This window comes from Haliaeetus albicilla, chromosome 22, assembly GCF_947461875.1.
Source record: "Haliaeetus albicilla chromosome 22, bHalAlb1.1, whole genome shotgun sequence".
Classification (NCBI taxonomy): Eukaryota; Metazoa; Chordata; class Aves; order Accipitriformes; family Accipitridae; genus Haliaeetus; species Haliaeetus albicilla.
In genome coordinates this window covers 21,915,311-21,936,341 of record NC_091504.1, presented here as the reverse complement: position 1 = coordinate 21,936,341, position 21,031 = coordinate 21,915,311, and the positions used below count along the sequence as shown (strand labels likewise).

The window sequence follows — 21,031 nt, the reverse complement described above, 5'->3', positions numbered from 1 at the left end:
TTACTCAGATCCTTGCAGCAGGGATGGAGGAAGAAAGAAAAGCAAGGTGGTCTTGTGGCCAGCCAATACGTGAGGGGAGGTGCCATACGGGGAGTGGACACGTCCCGATGGGGTATAGGTGGTGTGAGCGTGGACATCTCCGCATCCCACCATCGAGCTGCTCCTGGCTGCCTGTGATTCTCCAGCCGCCAGGTTTGGAGGCAGCGCTGGGGCTGGAGCCATTCCCCAGCATGATGCGTGAGGCTTTGGTTGCCATAACAACTGGATTCAGGCTTCAAAAATAGTAACTTATTTTTCATTCAATTTGCCTTTTGCCCTCTGAGACAGATCTATTTCGGGACTGATGGTTCACTTCAGGTGTCCCTTGCCAGCACCCCGGCTGCGGGCTGGGGGCTTTGGGGATGGGGGTTATTCTGTTAAACATGATTTATCACCGTTTTCTCTCCCTCCCCTATTCAGGCCCAGAGAAAAGGTAGAACAGGGCACAGGCATCATGAAATAGCCTTTGCCAAAGCCTCGTCATCTAGAAGGCTGGGAAAGGAACTTGAAAAAAATCTTCCCGGCTAAGTGGCAGAGCGTGGGAGAGGTTTTCGGAGATGATCTCACTCTGCATCTCAGCTTGGACCTGTCGGTCTCAGCCAGGGCTTGGCTGTCCCAGATACTCTGGGAAGGTCCTACCGAAGATGGGGCTTATTTTGTTCCCCCTGCACCTCTTGGATCCCGGTATCACCAGCCTGGTGTCCAATGGTGTCTTCCATTCATGATGGGAAACATGCAGGAAGGTTAACCCTGCTGCTGGCTCCCAGCAGTGGGGAACTGGGGTGCTGCTTCTGTGCGTTGAGGACACTCCACAAGGCAGCATGCATCTGGAGCATCACCCCTTTTGCATCCCCTGGAGAGACGAGCTACTTTTGGAAGGGGTTGCGGAGGGTGTCAGGATTAATTCATGCCTTGAGTTAGGGGATCCCTTAATTTTTGTCTGTTTTGGCTTTTGGAAGAGGTGTGTGTGCTTCATTTCCCATGGAAATGGCCATACAAGCATAACCCTTCATGTTGAGATGTCCTCAGCTGTTCCACCTTCCTCCCATCAACGTTATTACAGCATCAGCAAGGAAAGTTTGCGCTGGGGAGACCAGGACTCTCCTCCTCCAGTTACTGCTGACCTTACGTCACCTTTCTTGTCCCTTAGCTGCTGGCTTGAGGGTGCCTGCAGTCTCTGGCACAGGGTGGGCACAGATGATGCCCATCTGCCCCCAGACAAGACCCCATCACATTTTACATCCCCTCTCTGAGCTGCCCAACCTCAGATGTACGTTGGGCGCTCGCCTCCTGTGAGACCCTCCCGGGGTGCTGTAAAGAGTAGAAGGGTGAAGGCTTAGGATGGAGATGGGTTGAGGATCCTGGGCTCTCCAGCCCTTGCTGCTTTGTCCCTTCTCCCGAGCTGCCCACCCCCTGCCTGGGCCCCTGGAAAAGAATTAAAAAAAAAAAAAAAAAATCATTACAAACAAATAAATAAAAGCAAAGCCAAACAAAGCAGCTCCCTGGGGATGCCGGGGTGGGCTAGCCCTGCCCTGGGGCAGGCAGAACGCAGGCAGGGATTGCTCCCTGCCCCCCCGGGGGGACCCGGCCGTGGGCAGCGTGGCCGGGGGGAGCGGGCAGGCTGCCTGCACTCCCTGCTCCCTCCTTTCCTCCCTCCCCACCCGCGATGCTTTAATCACATTTTCAATTCAAATCTGCTGCTATTTGATCCTCTGGGGGTGGCAGCGGGGAGGGGAGGGGGGGGGGGAATATTTTTAGCTGTGCTTAAAGCTGCCGGGGCGGCTAAGGGAGATCGTGCAGGTTGCAGTGGCCGGGCAGAGTTGGACGGGATCTCCCCCCACTCCCTTTTTTCTTCCTCCTCCTCCTCCTCCTCCTCCTCCTCTTCGCACATCTGAGGGCGGCAGCGGGGCTGGCTTCCCCCTCCCGGAGGTCGCCTTTGTTTTCCCGGTGTCGCTCTCCCGAGCAGCCGGGGGGGGCAGGAGGGGACCGGGGCCGGGCTGGACCGGCCACCCCTTCTCCTCCTCGCCCCGCCGGAGCCCGCGGAGTTGGTGCGGTTCCCCCGGGGCTGCACTTTTTCCCCCACCCCGGTCCGGGAACTGAACACCCCCGGCCCGGGACCCCCCCATGGCACCGCCGCGATGTTCGTGTCCCGGGTCCTGGATTTCCAGAAGACGCGCTACGCCAGGTAAAGCCGTCGGTGCGGCGGGTCCCCGACCCCCGGGTACTTGCGGAACCCCAGGACATCCCCAGCCCCTTGCCCGGGCTCGGCTCCGGCAGGGAGGGAACCCGAAGGGACCTTCGAAAGCTGCTGAGTACCCCAAAGTCCAGGGCAGGTGCGGGCTGGTCTTCTGGGAGAAGGCTACCAGCTTTTCTGCATCCCTAAGGGATTCAGAGCATCCCTGGGAGCCCTCGCTGCCTTTTGCTGGGTTGAACTTCACCGTTGTTCTCTCGCTGCTGGGGAAACCAGGAGCCCGGCTCCCCACGGGGACAGACCCCACTGCTGGCTGCAAACCCTCCGTGGAGGGACCAGTGTTGCCCAGGGTCCCGCTGCACCCAGGTGAAGTCCCCCAGCCTGGACCTGGGGGCTCCACGGGACTCCCACAGGATGCACCGGTGGTGGGTCCTTCTCCCTCTCCATGAAATACCCAGGGAGGGTTTCCAGCAGCAGCAGCAGGCACTTGTTTTAAAAGCTCAGGTGTGTTAGGAAACGTCACGGCATCACCTGTGGAGGGGGAAACCTGAGGACTGCTGGGCACGGGTCAGAGGGCACTCGGCCACACGCGCTGCTGCGGGATCAGATGTGGCCTTTTGGAGGGAGCTAGTGGGTGACACGGGGACAGCGGCCGCCTGCAGCCCTCCAGCACGCCGGGTGGCCAGGGATGAGTCAGATCACACAGCGCTGGGTGCTGCACGGCCAGATGGGGCTCAGAGGGGTGCTCAGTTTTGCACCGAGGACAGGCTTTGCTCCCAGTTCCCTGTGACTGTGGTGGGGACGTTTTCATGGCTGCGGAGGGTCCCGTGGGCTGGCACTGGTTCCTGGGGGCACTCGGCTCTGCTGCTGCCACTGCCAGACTCCCCATGGTCTTGTTAGAGGCAGATACCAGAGAAAAACTTGTCTGGAAAGAAGCAGTGATGGTGTTTCTTGCCTGCTCCAGGCAGTAGCATCCCTGAGGGATGTTTGCCTGGGCTGGGTAAGGGCAGGAGACCTCCCTCCCACCCCTCCAAGCCACCAACTCCTCTCCTTCCAGGTGTCCCACTGGGAAAATCCACGCTTGCACCTCCAAAAGCTGCCTGAAACTTGTGGGCACTCGACCATTTTGATGCTGTAGCTGCCTCCTAACCTTTGCCTGAGAGAGAATGCAGCAGGTCTGTCCAACGCATCTGGTACAGAACTCCTTATGAAAACAGAATTCAAAACTTTTTTTCCCCAGCTGGCATGCAGAGGTCAGGGCCAGGGGGAGATGGAGCCAAGTGAAACTCTGTACCCCCAGAGCAGGAGGAAAACCGTACCTTTGCCCCATGGCAGTGGTGCAGAGGCTCTCTGGGAGCTGAGCAGTAGAGCAGGGGCTGCCCCCTCTCCCCAGTCCCGTCCCCCCCCCCCAGCAGAACCCATCTGCCAACCTGTTGCTTGATTTACCCAAAAATCAGCATGCTTAAGCCTTGTCATGGTCCTTTCTGGTGACAACTTGTTACAGAATGCCTTGCAGGGATAGAGTTGATGTACAGGGCAGGGGCTGTGGGGCTGGAAAGGGTCAGGTCCACTGGGCATCCTCCACCTCTCGCCGGGTGCCAGGGCTGGAGGGGGAGCAGGAGGAGATGGGTGCTTCCTTGGCTTTCACCCCAAGACACACCAAGGCGGTCTCCAGCGTGTGATGCTAACCCAGAGCTTCCTACATCGCCACAGAGATCCTCTTAGCCTAGTGCTTAAAAATAACAGTTGGCTAATCCCCATGTCCCCCCCCCGCGCTCCACGGACACCAGTTCTCCTCTATGCAGAAATGCTCTGCTGTGGCATATCCCAAAAGTAACCCTGAAAGCTGTTTGTTCCTTTGTGCTGGGGATGCTCTTCCAGCTTCCCTGGGCTGCAAGTAACAGGGACCGGGCTCTCTGATGGGGATTGGGGTGAGCAGGAGCCACAGGGCTTACAGCAGCATATGCCCTTCAAGGCATCAGAAGCATCTTGCAACATGTTTTTAGAGGATGAGAAATTCTTGATTGTGGCCTTGTTAAAAAACAAAAACAAAAACAAAACCCACAAATACAAAAAAAAACAGCAGAAAGTTTTCCTTGTGGTGGAAAAGCCTGGAACAGCTTCATTTTTAATGTCGTTTTATCTAATTTCAAGTGAGGACCAAGAAAGGAGGAACTTGGCCATTGATACACCCGCCAAAAGGAATAAATAAAATACAGCGTGGTGATGAAAGACCTGTTGTGTGAAAGCTGCAGCGAAGGCACCAGGCTTTGAACAAAGAGATGAAAGGCTGCAATCAATGTGGGAGCATTTTGTGAACTGCCAGGAGAAAACTCGGGGCTGGAGGGGCACCGGGGTGTCCCCAGATCTTTCCTGGCTGGGCTTCAGAGACAGAGCATCACAGCTGGGGCAGAGGGGAAGAAAGCAAAGGGAGGGGGCCATCACCATGGTGGGAATAGGGATGCATGGCAATGCTGTTTGAGCAGGTTGTGGTTATAAATGAGGCTCTCCGTGGTTTCTGCTCTGCTGTGGCGTCCAGGGGGCTCTTCCATAGTCTGCCACTGTGGGGAAAGGGAATTAAAAAGCAAGGCTGCTGCAAGGCTTTTCCTCTCGCTCACAGCCTGCTCTGTGGCAAGTGATATCCACCTCCTGCCCGAGAGGCCAAATTCAACCATGAGACTGGCAGCGGCACACGGTGACAGTGTGCAAGCAGATGCGATTCCTCCTGCTTTATCCATCCACGGGATAGTTATTCCCCGACTCTCCCTCCACCCTTTCCTCTCCTCCTCCCAGCTCACTGAAATGGTGCTGGTTTCCCCCCCAGAGCGACAGATCGGTGCAAGTCGCATCTTCATCACTTAGACTCATCGCCCAGGTTACACTGAGCCAGTAACCGATCCCTCCCTCCACCTCACCGCCAGCTTTGACCCTGTTTTGGCCCACTTTTTACTCAGACATAGTCCAGTGCCTCCTGCTCACCTAGCTGCCACGGGACTGCATCTCATCCCCAATCTCCCCACAGGGTCACAATACGCTTCCCGGATTTTAGCCATCCAGAGCTGTAATTGAGAGGAAAACACAATTAAGCAGGGAGCTGCTGTATCTAACCGGCTTCAGCAGCTCTGAAGCAGCTGGCGGAGAGGGGTTTGCTGGGAGCTGCAGGCTACGCGGGGCACTGAATCATCCTAATAAACTGATAGCAGTTCACGATTTGATTTGCTCATGTAAAAAGCTTTAAATCTTATTGCATTTGCTTGTCTTGCCCTGCACAGAGTAACACAGCCAGGAAAATCCACATTAATTTCTCAGCCCAGAAGCAGGAGGTTAGGGAAAGCAGGGGCCTCTGTAGGTCTGTGGTCCAGACTTGTCCTCACCCGCCCCGCGTCCACAATGTAGACACTGTCATCTCCGCACCGGCACGAGGGGATGGAGATCTGAACTCTACACTTGCTCAAAAGCAAATTCTCTGAGTTTGGGGAAAGGCAGATGGGAAGACCTTTGTTGCTCCCTGCACCTGTAATTACTGAGCAAGGAGACATTCGCCAACTCCTCCTCCAGCATCTCCAGGCAAGAGAGGGAGAGGAGAACCAGCAGGAATAGGAGGGAGAAAAAACCATCAGGGTGCTCAGACCCCAGCCACGAGAAAAACAGTGCCGCTCTGACAGCCTGAAAGAGCTACCACATTGGGAAGATCTGGTCTCCGTTTGCTTTGCAATGAAAGCGCGAGCAGCCCTCACCTGCTTCCACACATGCCGAGACGCTTTCCAAGAGCTCTGCTTCCCCCATGGTCTGTGTGGGATGAAGCAGCGAGAAGGGAAATGCTTTCAGCATTGGTATCGCTGCCCAAGAGGCAGGGGCTCCTCACCGTGCAAGCACCAGCTCCATCCCACCATCCCCAGCAAGACCTGCCAGGCTGCCCCCAGCTGAGCAGATCCCCTTGCTGCAAAAGGCACTGCTCCAAGAGATGGGGAGCCCCCCCAAATACCTAGGGAAACCAGGATCACCTGATGTCACTGACCAATTCCATATTGGTTGCTCTGTGGGGCCAGGTTGACTCAGGTACTCTTAAGATAGCACTGGTAGGATTCATCTCATGTAAGTTTAGGTGCCCAGGGTGCAGTTATCGTTGGAGCCGGGTATTTGGAAGGCAACAAGTACTCAGAGCATCATTTGCAATAGGATATTCCCTCAAACTGCCCCATTCCCTCCTTTGGGAGGATCAGTGGACCCAACAGGCCAGGCTCAGGTGGGGATCACTGCGCTGGAGATGTGCAGCAGCAGGCAAACCGAGCCCCGTGCCTTGTGCTTTTGGGGAAGGACGGTCTCTTGGCTGCCTGGGAAACAGAGGCAAGATGGTCTTTTCCCTCTTTAGCTGGTGTTGGATATTAGCTTGATGTGATTCTTTGGCACAGCTCACTACGGCCAGCTTCACGAGGTAGCGGCCAAAAAGATGCATGGGAAATTCAAGCCACTGCCCAGCGCAGCAGGTCAGCGAATGTGAGAAACAGGACTCTGCCAAGACTGCTCCCAGGCTCGCCTTCCTCTCCTCCTCCCTTCCCACACCCCCAGCTCCACAGTGAGACAAAGCAATGCAAACCAACTACAAGTCCTGCGGAAAGGAAGGGAAAAAGAGCACAACTGTTATTCCAATTCATTGCTCTTAAGGGGTGCTTGGCTGCAGCTGCAAAAGGAAATCGGTTGAGTACCCGGAGAGATGCTGCAAGGGGATAGATGCTCAGAGCAGGGGCTGAGCAAGGCGGAGGAGACACAACCAAAGACACAGAGCTCAGGTCTCCCTTTGGGGGTTCTCCAGGTGTAATTGAACCTCAACATTTTCATGCAGTGAAAAATCCAGAGTCCAACAGGCTCGATGTGATACACTACAATTTCTCATGATAACATGAAACCACAAGCATCATATTGCTGATGTTTGCTTCAGATGCCAATTAGTTGAGCTGAGCAGTGCTGACCTTTGGGAGAGGTTGGATCCAAGTCTGTGCTACTGTTCAAGCTTATAGTCCAGGCTTGCTGCTGCCAAGGAAAGGATTTTATGCAGGGACAGATCAGCAGGTCAAGGGCAAGGAATTACCTCCTCTGCTGTGCTGTGCTGAGCAGCACTGGCTGGTACCATAGCATTAGACACAGCCCTGCCCTCTGTTGCAAATAACACCAATAGAAATCCTAGTATCTGCTTGCCTGGCTGGTGAAATGCATGATTCTCCTTCTGTGCCTTCGTTGTCCAGAGGCATTTGCTGAATAATTTACAGATATCATTTGTACTTGAGTAGCACCCAGGAATCCTCAATGAGAGCCAGGCTCTGTCTCTTGGGGGATGCTATGGGGAGACCCTATGGACCTCAGAAACCACAACCTGCCCATGTAATTGCACAGTCACAGCAGCAGCCAGGGTCAGAGTCTCCAAACTGCCAGCCCCCAAACTGCCCAAATCATTTGCCAGCAGGCAGAGAGGCCAGTGGTCACACTCACTCCTGCCCACCTTGGGCTGTTGCAGAATTTAAGCAGGCAGAGCCAGCTCAGGATTTGTCCCACTCACTTCTGTGCTCAGGCCAATGCAGGCAAGGCAGCAAGGAACACGCACAATGACTTTCCAAACAAGCTAAAAGTGAATAATAGAGAATTTTCAGTTCTGGAAACAGTCCTCCTAACATTCACGAAACACCTGGGACATCAGAGTCATTTTGTGACTAATCAGCTGTTGTTGGAGGTCTCACGAGTATCAAATGAGACAAGAAGTCCCAGCTCAGAAAGTAATTTGGGAAACACTCACCAATCCCATCTGTTGTGAATAAACAAACAACTCTGCTGTAGTTGCAGGGTCATGAATTGCCTTGGAAGAGTTAGAGGTACCATTTACATAAAGAGCAGAAAGCCTGCTGGAGAGAAAAATAAATATCCCTGCACAGAGGATGGGAATATGGATAGTTATGGCCCTGCTGGGAATTACCTGCTGAGTTTTCACCCACCAACCAAGCCCTGCTAGGAAATTATGGGCTCTTATGGGTGCAGAAATGGTCTATGCCTGCATCCTGTCTGGCTTGGAACCTCCCGTGCTTGTCTCTGCTAGGGTGAGGAGCAAGGAATAGGGATCAGATATACCCTTGGTGTGATTCCTGGTGCGTTCAGGGAAACAGCAGCATATTCCCTCCTGCCAGCCTCAGCCCCTCATGTTCCCACTGCCGTGGCAGCAGGAGGTGCTCGGGGTGTGTGTGCATGTCTTCCCTGTCCCTTCGCAGGGAATATCTGTGCCTGTGGTTCGGAGCCAGGTACAGCACTGACATGGCTGAGCACATGGTCCCTGGGAGCATCCCTAAGTCAGCAAGCAGACTTGTTCAGCGTTTCTCATGGCATGCAGGCTATATAGTGCCAGGGGATGGTCTACAGCCAGCCCAGGATGTTACCACGCGTCAGAGTGCTGGGAACATGCAAAATTGGGATGAGGGTAATCAGAGGTGATGAATGACAATTCAATCTGCAGCCTGTTTTGACTTGCTTTGTGGAAGCAAGGCTTGCACCAGGGGCATCTGGGCAGGTTACTCCAGAAATCTGGTCATCCACTGATTTACCCATAAGAAAGGTTGAGAAATGCTTGTCTGGATGAAAAGTCATTCATTTTCTGCTCCCTACCCAAGCTGCCAGCTCTTTGCACGATGCCAGGAAGCAGTACAAAAGAGAATGTTGCGCTGCCTTGCTCCGTCAGCCTTCCTGCCCCTTCTCCCATGGGATGGGCTGGAGTCAAAGGAGTAGCCCACGGAGCAGGCTTGTCCCGGCTGCCCCTTCTCCCCTGGCCCAGGGAGCCGACCTGCAAGCTCACAGCACGCACAGCTCGGCTTTCCAAATCAGGAGTGCCATATGTTCGCGTAGGAGCATGCAAGCACTGAGGAGTAGGCATGGAAATAGAGGTTTGAGCTCTTAACGGGGGTGCCACACAGCCGTGCACATGCCCATGTGGGTGGCTCTGCAGATGGCAACGCTGGGCAGCATCAGCCTGAGCCTTTGCATTTCTGCTTCCCAGCGGCAAACACTCCCGTGTCAACGGGTAGGAAGGAAAAGCAAGATTTCTCAAGTGCTCCTGGGCTGGATAAAGCAGCTTTGGGGTACTGGAGAGTCTGGGGGCTCTGCACTAAGAGCTGCAACCACAGGCGAGAAGGGAGGGCTGCTGAGCCTTTCCCACATCACCGAGTTGCAGAATTGATGTCCTGGAATTGAGAGGGGGCCCTGAGCACATCCCTGCTGTCCTGCTCCATCTCCTGCATCCCGGGACCATGCCCTGTGTGTGAGCAGCACTCAGGGCTGTACGCTGCACTAACACACACAGCTCTCCAGGACTGAGCTAATTACGAACCACAGAGGAGCTCAAGGGGATGAAGCCTCTTACCAGGGACTGCAGCTGGAATGTTACCAGATTACAGGTCAGAAGCAGAGCACACGCCAAGCCCCAGCTTACAGGAATGCTGCTGCAGCTCACATGTGAACACAAGCCTGAGGACCAAGCCCCGGCATCTGGACTGGTTGTGCAGCCTCCGGGCTCATTAGGGCAAATCCAGACCATGCACTGAAGAGGGATCTGGGGCCAGTCTGCCCTACAGGGACACATCTGCTCCATCACTGTCACTTCAGGCACCACAACACTTGCTTTACCAAGGGACAACCCAAGGGGCCCCAGCAGGATTTACCACCACTTCTGGTCAGCATCCAGCAAATGCTTTCTCCATCCTTCCTCTCTGACAAGATACCACCATCAGGATACAATCCTCTGTTACTCTAAAAGCAGTTGCAACACCCGGTCACAAGGTGAAGGAGAAATCCCCTCCCTTTGCAGTCAAATCCCCCAAAACTGCCCAGCAGGGAACACAGCCTGGGAATAGCCCAGCTCCCTGAGCAGGAGGACAGATTGACAGCAAACCAACACCCCACCCTCAAAGACATTAGACCAAATCCTGAGCAAGCCCAGCCCTTTTATAAGCCATTTGCAGGTGAAACCTGTAGACATTAGCTGGTTTGGGGAGATTCACATACCTGGGAGCAACCTTGGACATGCCGGCTGCTCCTTTATCCCTGCAGCACTCAGCCCACGGTGTAAGACATGGCTCTGGCATTTAGTGCTTCATGGGTTGTGAAGGGGATGTCTTGGCTTTTCCAGTGTCACGGCCATGGCTACGGCTTCAGCAATGTGCAGGGGGAGCCCAGCTCCTCAATGCATAGATACACAGCCACGTGTCTTGTAAATAGCCTGATTTATAGCAGGCTTAGGGGTGTCAGGTGTTGGACTGGCTGCTTCCAAGAGCAGGGATGAGCTGCTCAATGGGAGTAGAGGCAACCCCCAGCTTACACCTCCCCATCAGCATCTGAGTTGTGATTTTACACCCTCCTCACATTATCCTTCCACCAGCTCACCTAAAGCATGTCAAAATTATTATCCTCATTTGGAGAGGGGGAAAGGGGGGTGAGAAGGAAATTAAGTGATGTGGCAGAGGCCAGCCAGAGAGTCAGTGTCAAAGGCAGGACTAAATGCCCCCTCTCCCAAATCGCAGCCTGGTCTGGGTCTCTGTTAGGGCTGTGCCCCCCGTGTTTGTAGGGGACAGCTTTCCTGCAAAGTGTCCCACGGCTCTGCCCGCATGAGTCTGAGGTGCCCATGGAGTGGCTGATGCGGGTTGTCTTGGTGCCCCCAGGAGAGGTCAGATGCCCAAATGCTCACAGATAAGTCCTCCCAAGGAATAACTTAATTTAATCCTCTTTTTACCTTCTTCTCCCCCACCCCAGCAAAGCAAGAGCAAAGAAAATCTGCATGATTTTTGAGCTCAGAACTTTGTTCTTGGATAAAAGTCTTTAAAAAACTCACCGCCACCCCCCCAAAGCCACAAAAAAACAGGGTAGAAGAAAGAGAAGGAGAAAGAAACAAGCCTGGGAAGCCGGCTCTGCACTTTGCCCCGGCTGCCTGGGACAAGGGGCTCTTTGTTTCACTGGCCGGAGCCTGCTGTACTGGCCCTTTTCAGTCTCCCTCCCTGGGAAAGGGGCCAGGGGGAAGTAGGCACAAGCAGGGCAGGCAAAAAAACCTGTGTCTGCAGTGAATAAACCCTGCTCGGACCCCCACCAGGCCCCCCCATCTTTATATAGCTGGTCTGTATAGTGTCTGCCAGAAACAGTACCGGGGGAAAAAGGTGCCCGGGTGACCCTTGGGTCTCTGCTTCCCACTCACTACCCCTGCAAATGAACATGTTTGTGTTCCTACCATGCAGGAGGTTTTAAACTTCTCTGTGTCTTTTGGATTTTGCAATCCTAAAGCACCTGCTAAAATGCAATGAAGCACTCAGCTGGTGTATAATCACCTGTCTGCAGCTTCCCGGACCTGCCATGCTGAGCAAGTCACATTGTTGTGGCTTTGCTGGGTCCCCAAGCACGTGGCAGCATAGGCTGGGAGCTACTGGGGACAAGTCGGTCTCGTCTCCTCCCACACTGGGGATACTGCCAGGGTGTCCCCAAGTCTACGGGCACAATGACACGGAGCTGGCGATGACTGTGGATTCAGCCAGCTGGGCAGGACTCTTGCTGCAGGGATCAGATCTAAGTTTGGAGACGTGTTTCTTCTCTTCTCCTTATTTTCTTGCATTGAAAAATCCAAGAGCTCTGCCTGGCTGCTAGCAATTCCCTGTCTCCCAACCCCAGTCACAAAGAGCTGGGGCTCTTGGCTGTTCTGCACTTTCAGCAGCTCTAATGAGAGTTGCAGATGCCCTCTCCAAGAGTGTCTGTCCATCTGTCTGGGCTGGAGCTCAGCTTTGAGGCTGGTTTTGCACACCAGTAAGGCAACTTTCTGCAGGCTGGGAATGGTGCAGGGCTCTCCGTGCCCTGCTCTGTACCCATGCCGGTGTGCACAGGGATGACATGAATTGGGTGGGTGCTTGGCATCCTGGGATGGGATTCATCCTGCCCTGCCAGGAGACATGCAAACACCGGCTGCTACTGTGCTTGCTTGCACAGCTCTGCTCCTGAGCAAGGAGTACCACAAAAATATGCCCAACTAACCCCAAAATGCAATGCTGGCTGCTCCAGGAGGACCACGCTGTACCCAGGCTGGCCCAGCACTTTGCAGCCAGGTCCCACACTTGCAATGCTCTGTTTCCTATCCTTCACAGGATGATGCTTATTAGAAAGCAGGGCAGGAAAACAAGAGCAATCTCTCCCCACGTCAGAAAAAAAGTTCCTCCTCAAGGCTATTTCTCCCTTGGGGAAAAGCAGGCGTTTGCAGTGTGCTGCACCAGCATGGCTTTGGGCTCCAGGGACACGCACACTGTTGGACCTCATCCTGTGGGGATGGCCCTTCCCGGCCTCTCCATCCCTGTACCAGAGCTAGGGAGGATATTTTCACCCCAGGGATCCCTTCCCAAAGGGTCCAGGCACCCCTTGGCCCTGGAGGAGGGGGCTGTGGGAACCGGTCCCACCGTTGCTCCCCATTACTGCTCTGAACAGCAACCACCAGAATGGAGGGGAGACGGTGTGGGGCTTTGTTAAAATAAATAAATTCAAGGAAAAGGCCTCAAACGTGTTTCCTCAGCAACCGCGACGTCACATGGGATGTCTCGCCTCCTCCCCACCCCGCCTTCTTATTATTAAAAGGGAAAAGAAAGCAAGGCAGAAAGTGAAGGGGAGCTGGGGACAGTCTCCTGGCAACACTGGGGACAGTAATATCCTCCTGCCAGGGGGACATGGCTCCAGCATGGGGAGCCTGGCCAGCCCTCGTGGCTGGAGCAGCGGGATGGGGACGGCATCCCTGGTGTCCCCTGGGATGGAGGTGACAGCACGCTGGGCACCACCATGTCCCCAGGGATGCTCAGCTGCTTCCCGGCCACGGTAGCCGTGTTAAACCCTGATTTACCCAGTGAGGATCCTTGATTTGCAGAGCAGTGGGAGCTTAGCCCCTCCATTTCCCCCTCTTAATTCAAGACATTTTTTGGTGATGATGACTGCACGCTCCCCCAGCACTCAAACCCTCGTCATTTGAGCTATTTAATCCATCCTGGCTCAGTTTTAATGGACAGTGGGACTGAGCAGGCAGGAGCTGGCAAAGGAGTCTGCACGGGCGTGGGTGGCTCGGGGACGGGGAGAGGGGATTTCTCCTGCCTTTCCCAGTGCCCTGGACCAAGGGGTCATCCTGTGCCCAGCGGCAAGGTCCTGCCAGCCCCCTTGCCCCCTCACCAGGCGCAGCTCAGCTGTGAAACGTGCCGCAGATGGTGCCGGAGCCGAGAGCAAACGGGGTCAGAAAGCAATTAGCCCAGGTCCTGCAGGGCAGCCCCACCGGTGCCAGTGTAGCTCGGCCATCCTGGAAAAGTCTTTAAAACCCTGATTACCAGGAGCAGCCAGGGAAGGATCCCTCTCTATTTGCCCATTTCTTATGCCCTTTTGCTAAGCCTCCACTGCTGGCCCCTGCCAGAAGAGGACACTGAGAAATGCAGCACTTTGCTCTGACCTGTTATCATGGCTGCATATTTAATTTGCTTCTCAGTACAGTGTTATGTACTTAGCAATGAACTAGCCAAACCCAACACTATTTTTTATCGCCGTGTGTTGATCCGACAGGGGAAATCGATATGTTCCTCTGACCGCCAAGAGCAATCTGATACCTCAGACTAAAAGAAACAGAAATAAAGATACAGGTTTCCACGGGAGCGCAGCGGGGTTTCCCCCTGCAGCAATCTGTGCTGGGACGTGCAGCCCCCCCTGGCTTGGAGGTAGATGCAGGTGGTACCCAGAAACCAAAGGAATCACGGGGATACCCTCATTGGAGCTGGACACGCTGCTGTGACATGAGGATTTCACCGCTGGAGGGGTCGAGGACCTGCAGCATATCCCCCCACTACCCCGTGTGCCTTTTCCACTGCTGGGGCTCTGCCCACCACTGCCGTTGTCTGCCCTCTCCTGCCTGCAGCAGCAGGCAGAGCTGGCTCCTGCCTTCAGCTCTCCAAGCAACAGCAGCTACTGGGAAATGCTTCAGCCTGAGCTGTAGCTGAGCAAGACCTGGGGTCCTGGCGTTTGGGGCCAGCCAGATGGACAAGCCATGCCCAGTGCCAGGGTCACTTCTGCAAGGCAGCTGGAGCAAAGCTGAGCCGAGGTGGGGCTCCAGGTTGGGGGGCTGGTGGGTGTCCCTGTGCAGACCCTTCCAAAAGGGCTTTCCCCCATACCATGTCCCCTGAGCGTGTTTCTCTCCCTGCTTCTCACCGCAGGTTCATGAATCACCGCGTCCCGTCCAACTGCAGGTACCAGCCGACGGAGTACGAGCACGCGGCAAACTGTGCCACCCATGCGGTGAGTTCCTCTCCCTGTCCCAGGGTGAGGGAGGACAGTGCTCAGCTGTCCAGGGATCCCCTGAGGAACCTCAAGGAATACCTAAAAATGTCTGTGTTAAGCTCTGGAGCAGTTCCTGAGGGTCTCGGGGCTGTGATGAGGCAGATATGCTCCAGACGCTCCCAGGGAGCAGGGATACTCTCCCTCTTTCTGCCCTGGGAAGCTGGTGTGCATCTCCCTTGCTCTCCCTCACCACGGCCCTGTGTCCCCAGGGAAGCTGGCTGTGGGCTCAGTGAAGCAGGAGTATTTTGCAAAGCTCCCTGAAAATGGAGTGTTTTTCACAGCGGGAACGGTGACAGGGACCCCATGGGGCTGCCTACGCGGCAGCGGGAGCAAGCGCTCCCCACATCAGGGTTTCCCTCGGGAGCTGGCAGCTCCCACTCTGAGCCCTGGGAGATGATCAGAGGTAGCCATCCTCCTTGTGCCTTCCTCCTCATCCCTACCTCCACCTGGAGAAGCTATTTTGGAGCTGCACCACACAGGGAGAGACCCTGCCTGGCTCTTGCGGGTGGCCAGCCTGCCCCTTATGGGTGGTAGCTTTCACCAGAAGCAAAAGAAACACCTAAAAGGAAAAGCAGAGACTGTATTGTAGCTGCTCAATGGAAACACAGAGTCGACAACAGGCTTGCTTCTCCCTTCCAGTTCTGGATTCTGCCCAGCATCCTCGGCAGCTCCATCCTCTACATCCTCTCTGACGACCAGTGGGAAACCATCTCAGCCTGGATCTATGGCTTTGGCTTGTCCAGCCTCTTCATCGTCTCCACCATCTTTCACACCATCTCCTGGAAGAAGAGGCATCTCAGGTACCAGCCGTGATTGCCTGGGGCTCGGGAAGGGGGAGAGGGTCCGGAGGCCCCCAGTGCTGCAGGCTGTGACCCATCTGTCTGTCTGTCTATCTGTCCTGCAGGACCATGGAGCACTGCTTGCACATGTTCGACAGGATGGTGATCTACTTCTTCATCGCGGCATCATATGCTCCCTGGTGAGTTGCTGGCGGGTGGGGACCATCGCTTGGCTCCACTGGAGGGGAGAAAATCAGCCTGGCTCCAACAAATTGGATTTCATTCTCTGGCTTTGGCTCTGCTTGAGGCTGTACCCTACCCCTTTCCACAAAACCTTCCTATCCTATAGATTTCAACCCCTCTAAGTTGAAGTTACAAGTTGGGGACACCCTTTGGTGGGACAGCCATGGGGGTGAGGGTGGCATTTCCCTGGCACCTCACTGCCCGGACCGGGGTGCTGCCCTAGACCCACCTCATTGCAGACCTGGGTCTTGCAGGCTGAACCTGAGGGAATTGGGTCCCTGGGCCTCCCACATGCGCTGGATCATCTGGATCATGGCATCTATCGGGACCGTCTACGTTTTCTTCTTCCATGAGCGGTGAGTGCCTTTACCTGGTATCGCAGAGCCCACCTCAGCTCTGCCAGCCCCTCTTAATGCCCCGACAGTAGTCAAACTGCAGGGGAGAGCAAGAAGGATGGAGATAGACACAGACAGACAGACAGACAGATAGGTACAGGGTCCCTGGGCAGCCTCCTGGTCAACTGGCAGTGGAGAGTTTCCTTGGACCACGTCCTTCCCCATCTGCACCTTGGTTTTAGGAGCTTTGGTGGCAGGGATGTGGGAGCAGGGGATGTGGGAGCAGGGATGTGGGAGCAGGGATGTGGGAGCTGGGATGTGCTGCCATGAGTTGCTTCTCCCACATGGTGGCACCAAATAGAAAGCAAAAGGCCCCCGATGTCTCCCCGAAGTCCCAAGCTCCTGGCCCTGAGCTGGCAGCTCCCAAGCCAGGGTGGGGGTCCATCACCCTCGGAGCAGGGTGCCAGCCCCTCTGCGGTGGTGTGGCTCACACGTGAGGACATGGGACCTGCCGTGATGGCACCTCCACCCCTTTTCCCGTAGCACGGCAGTGGACATTACGAGCGTCAAACTCACTCGACGCTCCCTCTGCACCTACCTCCAAGCAGCTTCTCTGTCGGTCGCAGGTACAAGCTGGTGGAGCTGGTGTGCTACGTTATCATGGGCTTCTTCCCTGCCTTGGTCATCCTTTCCATGGTAAGCCACTGCTGGGAAGTACGCGGGCTCAGCGCGAGGGACAAATCTCAGCGGGGCTGGTTTGTCTCCGGTGGGTTGGCATGGTCCAGGCTGCGTGATGGATAAAGCCATCCCCAAATGCGATGTGGCCTGTCGCGGTTTTACAAGTGCTTTGAGTGCCCAGCAGATACCACGTGCATCTCCAGCGGACCTCCTGCCCGGGCTCCGTTGCTTTGAAATCCTCCCAGCAAAGCAGGGCTACTGGGTCCCCGCTGCCTTGCTGGAGGGGAGGGTGTAGCAGAAGTCAGAGTGAGGGTCCTGCCTGCACCCTGCAGCTGGGGTCACGCTTTTGGTCTTGATGGAGTGGTGGCCGTCACTGAGCCCTGCCTCCCTTCTTGCTCCCAGCCCAACAGGGATGGCCTCCCGGAGCTGGTGGCCGGTGGACTCTCCTACTGCCTGGGCATGGTCTTCTTCAAAAGCGACGGCCGCATCCCCTTCGCCCATGCCATCTGGCACCTCTTCGTGGCCATCGGAGCTGGCATCCACTACTATGCCATTTGGAGGTACCTCTACCGGCCTGGCGCGCTGGAGACTAAAACGTCCCGGTAGACACCTTAAAGACATCGTTTGCACCAACTGGCACGTGGGGGCATGGAGGGGAGCGGGGGGACAGCCTGCACCGTGGGCTCGCCCCAAATCACCCGCTCGCCCCATGGGCAGCAGCTGCTGGTGCCCTTCCTGCAGGGACAGGAGAGCCTGGAGGTTGATTTTAAACAGATTTTTCTTTTTTAACCTCCGGAACTGTTTATTTTTTTTAGACAAAGGTTTTGTAACATGGTGGCCGACCGCCAGGCTGCGGGTGATAGGGGAGCAACCCCTCCCTCACCTGCCTGACCCTGAGCATCCCGTGGGAGCAGAGGCCCTGGCCCTACGTGCCCCTGGCTAGTGACACCCTGGGTTTGGCTACTGGAACCCTTAGCACGGGCCACCCAGGGGGCTGGAGGGGTTGGAATGGAGGGAGAGACCCAGCCTCTTTCCCCTGGGAGGGGGGCATGTCAGCACCCCTGCACCATCGGGGCTCAGCTCCTAAATGGTCCTAAGTCATTTCAGCATTAACCGCCCCCTCCCAAGTTCTTGACGGGAAGGTCCGGAGTCAACAAAGCCTTACATGAGACTGAAATTTGAATCTCTTCCAGAGTCCCTGAGCACTGCAAAACCTTTTCTCTAAGCCAGTATTAAGTGCACAACTTGGTACATCCCCCCAGATGGGCCCTGGGATCCCCCATGGTCATTCTCTCCCTGGGGTGCTTTGTTTTCCTCTCCTGTCTCAGTGCCGGTGGCAGCCCTGAAGCACGGCCCTGCTCCCGGGCTCTGCCACGCGCGTGCCTTCGGTGGGGAGCAGAGGGGGATCCGGCTCCCGGCATCCACCTGGCTGGGGGTCAGCGCATCTGCATCAGGGGATTTTTCTTTCTCCTCAAGAGAGGGAAGCGAACCTCCTTGGATTGGGATCACGGGGCTGCCTGCCTTCTCTGTTCCCGTCTTGATGATGAGCCTATTGCTCATAATCAGATTTAATTCCACTTTTGGGAGGATTTCCGACATTCCCAGGAATGCTGCAGGGAAGGGACACATCCATGGGGTGCTTGGAGGTGAGCTGTGATGGGGACATCCTAGTGACGCTTGGTTTTTAAATGCCTAACCACAGCTCCACACTGCTCTCCAAGGCAGGATAATGAGATATGGAGCACCCATACAGCCTTCAGGAGCATCCCCAACGGTGCTGGAATGGGAAAGCCATACCCGGTCCTACTCCCCAAACACACCGGCAGAGGTGGTGGAGCCAGGAGGGTCTGGGACATGCTGGGCTCTGGTCCGTGCCGGGCTCTGGTGTCTACTGGGGTCTGTGCTGGGAGCGGACGGACAGAGCAGCGCTGCTCTCAGTCCTGCCTGCACCTTCCCCAGGAGCCCCCGAAGGCATCGATTTCCCATCACATCTTTTTGGCCTCCGGATTAATCGCAACTGCGGCAGCCTTGGCACGATGTGGCAAGCGAAGGAGATTTATGGCCACTGTCCCACATCTCCTGTTTCTCCGGCAGCATGCCGAGGAGCCGAGCTCCCAGCTCTGCCCCACCACCCGCAGAACTTAGGATCCCCCCAGCCTGTGCCACTCCAGGACTGGCTCTCCAGGGCCGTGCCATCTTGCAGCAGATTACCAAAGAGAAAGCATCTGGATACTCATCCCCTCCTGACGTGGTGGCTGTGGTCACCAGGTCAGCAAAAAAAATCTGGTGGGTTTTCACTTCCATAGGCAGAAGGTTCCTATAAGGGACTCTGGGTGCTGTGCCCAGCACCCCAGCCTGGCATGAGGCTGCTAGGGAGGGTCTCTGCCCGGGGCACCCCAAAGCAGCCTTTGGGCTGGGATGCCTTTCAGGGTGATGGGTGGTCTTAGGGACAGGGGGTGAATGACTCGATGTGAGCGCGGTCTCTGCTGCTGCCTCTCCCAGGCCCCCAGGACACAGCTCTTGCTCTGTCACCTACGGCAGATGGAAGGGTGGAGAAGGACGAGCTGTGAGTAATCAGCAGTTGGTGGAGCATGTCTGGGGTTGGAATAGTGCGATATGGGGGCCCAGAGTGGGAGCTGCCATTTTTACTGTCTGGCAAGTCATCTTCTCTGTGCCTCAGTTTCCCCATCTGTAAAATGGGGGTGAAGACACCAACCTACCTCACAGGGCTCATGTGAGGACCCCGTGAAGCACTTGGAGGACAATTAGTGCTTTACAAACATGTGCTTCAATTTTCACTGAGTCTGGGGGCCCGGATTCCCAGAGCCACCCTGGGGCACGGTGACAACTGCGGCTCAGGGTGCCCAGGTCTCTTCCTGCTCCGTCACTAAATCCCACGGGGGAACCACCCTGGGGACAAACCGTGCACACAGCAGCCCCAGATGCCGGGCAGACATCCCTTGGCAGGGGCTGAGGATGCCCAGGGGCCACCATTCTGTTTTGTCTGCGGGTGTCATCCCGTGGGATTTATCTCGGAAGCTGTTTTGCCATTGGGGGCTTTTGGCCCTAAATCTGTCCCGGGGGCTCCCAAGGCCCAGGGACGTGCCAGAAGGACTTTTCCGAGGCTACTTCATCTCAGCCTCCTGCTGAAAACCCAGGGCAGATGCCTGGGTGGGAATGGGTGGCTAGGCTTCATCAGGGACATTGCTTCGTAAATCCTTCCCTTGCAAAGCAGGGTGGGGGCACAGAGCAGGTTATCGGATTGTCCTCCTATTTTATACTAATTTTAAATGACTCGTAATATCCTGTGGAGGAGGCTTCGAGGGATCTTTTTAGCATCTCATGTTTTTCACCATCCATTCTTGTTCAATCAGTATTTTATATTTAACGCAGTATTGGGTCAAATAAAATATAAGGAAGATAACGCTAGTGAATATTGTTTCCTGTGGAGTAGGATTGAAATAAAAACTCAAGATACCTCACTATTGCCTGCTTGTTGAATCAAAATTAGTTTCCCTGCAGCATCTGGAAATAAACCCATTTTCTATCTGACTTGCCCTGCATGGCATCGCCTCCCAGTGAGGAGAGGAGCCACTCAACCAGCTGCAGCGAGGCCCCGCTCATGGCAATGGAGCGCTGAGCACCAGCTCACCTCGGTGCATGGATGGCGTGGCCATCTGCTGGCTCGACTTGCCGGGGGGGGCCAGCGTGGCTTTGCCCTTCACACCAGCTGTACGGGGAAATTTGGAAGCTTGGCGATGGGTTGAACTCCAAGCTGCAGAGTTTCCTTAAAATAAAATAAATTAATGAGTTTGCTGACAGCGGCCCTGTGCTCGACGGTGTTGGCTGAAGGGCTTGCCAGCATCTCACCAAAGTGGTTTCAGCGTAACCACTCTGCACGCCCGCTCTGGCCCTGTCATTTCCCCTCCTGTGGTGGCCGAGTCTGCGGTTGACGTGATGTCGAGCCCCGGGGCTGCCACCGCAGGGGAGGAAGGGTGCCAGATCTGGGGAGGAGGAAAATCTGTGGCAGACCAGGGTAAGCACTGCTTGCTGCGGACCCCAGAGGGGAACCCCCCCCCCCATCATCACCCACCGGCTCCCACCAGCCTCGCCCATGGGCACCGGCTCCTCTTGGAGAGGGAGAATTTGTCCCCATCCAGAGAGTCTCCCAGCCGGTGCTGCCTGCCCCGGGCTCTGCACATCTACTGCCTGCCCTCTCGCTTGTACCTCTCCATCGTAATTATGCCAGGACCGGATTCCCCCACAGGCTGCGACGCTCAGCAGCTTTCCCAGAGAGCCGGGGAGGGTTGCCTGCTTCCAAGGGCAGCTGAACTCACCCCGAAACCTGGCCCACAACTTCCACCTCGCCCATAATTTCTCTGCTGCTGGTGATCGGGCTGGACTGG

The 21,031-nt window shown here is 55.6% G+C and overlaps 1 protein-coding gene across 2 annotated transcripts; it reads left to right on the top strand.

Moving 5' to 3' along the window:
- Nucleotides 1-1,446: 1,446 nt before the first annotated feature.
- Nucleotides 1,447-20,107, top strand: MMD2 (monocyte to macrophage differentiation associated 2). 2 transcript variants are annotated; one of them, XM_069810312.1, is made up of 7 exons: nucleotides 1,447-2,224; nucleotides 14,467-14,548; nucleotides 15,230-15,390; nucleotides 15,495-15,569; nucleotides 15,867-15,968; nucleotides 16,491-16,643; nucleotides 17,028-20,107. In XM_069810312.1, exons 1-7 carry the CDS (start codon nucleotides 2,178-2,180, stop codon nucleotides 17,566-17,568), a joined length of 1,161 nt encoding a protein of 386 aa, XP_069666413.1. In that variant the 5' UTR covers nucleotides 1,447-2,177; the 3' UTR covers nucleotides 17,569-20,107. The 2 variants fall into 2 exon arrangements, with proteins under 2 accessions (XP_069666413.1, XP_069666414.1); XM_069810313.1 differs by having other exon boundaries at nucleotides 1,459-2,224; nucleotides 16,574-16,643; nucleotides 17,028-17,441.
- Nucleotides 20,108-21,031: the final 924 nt, after the last annotated feature.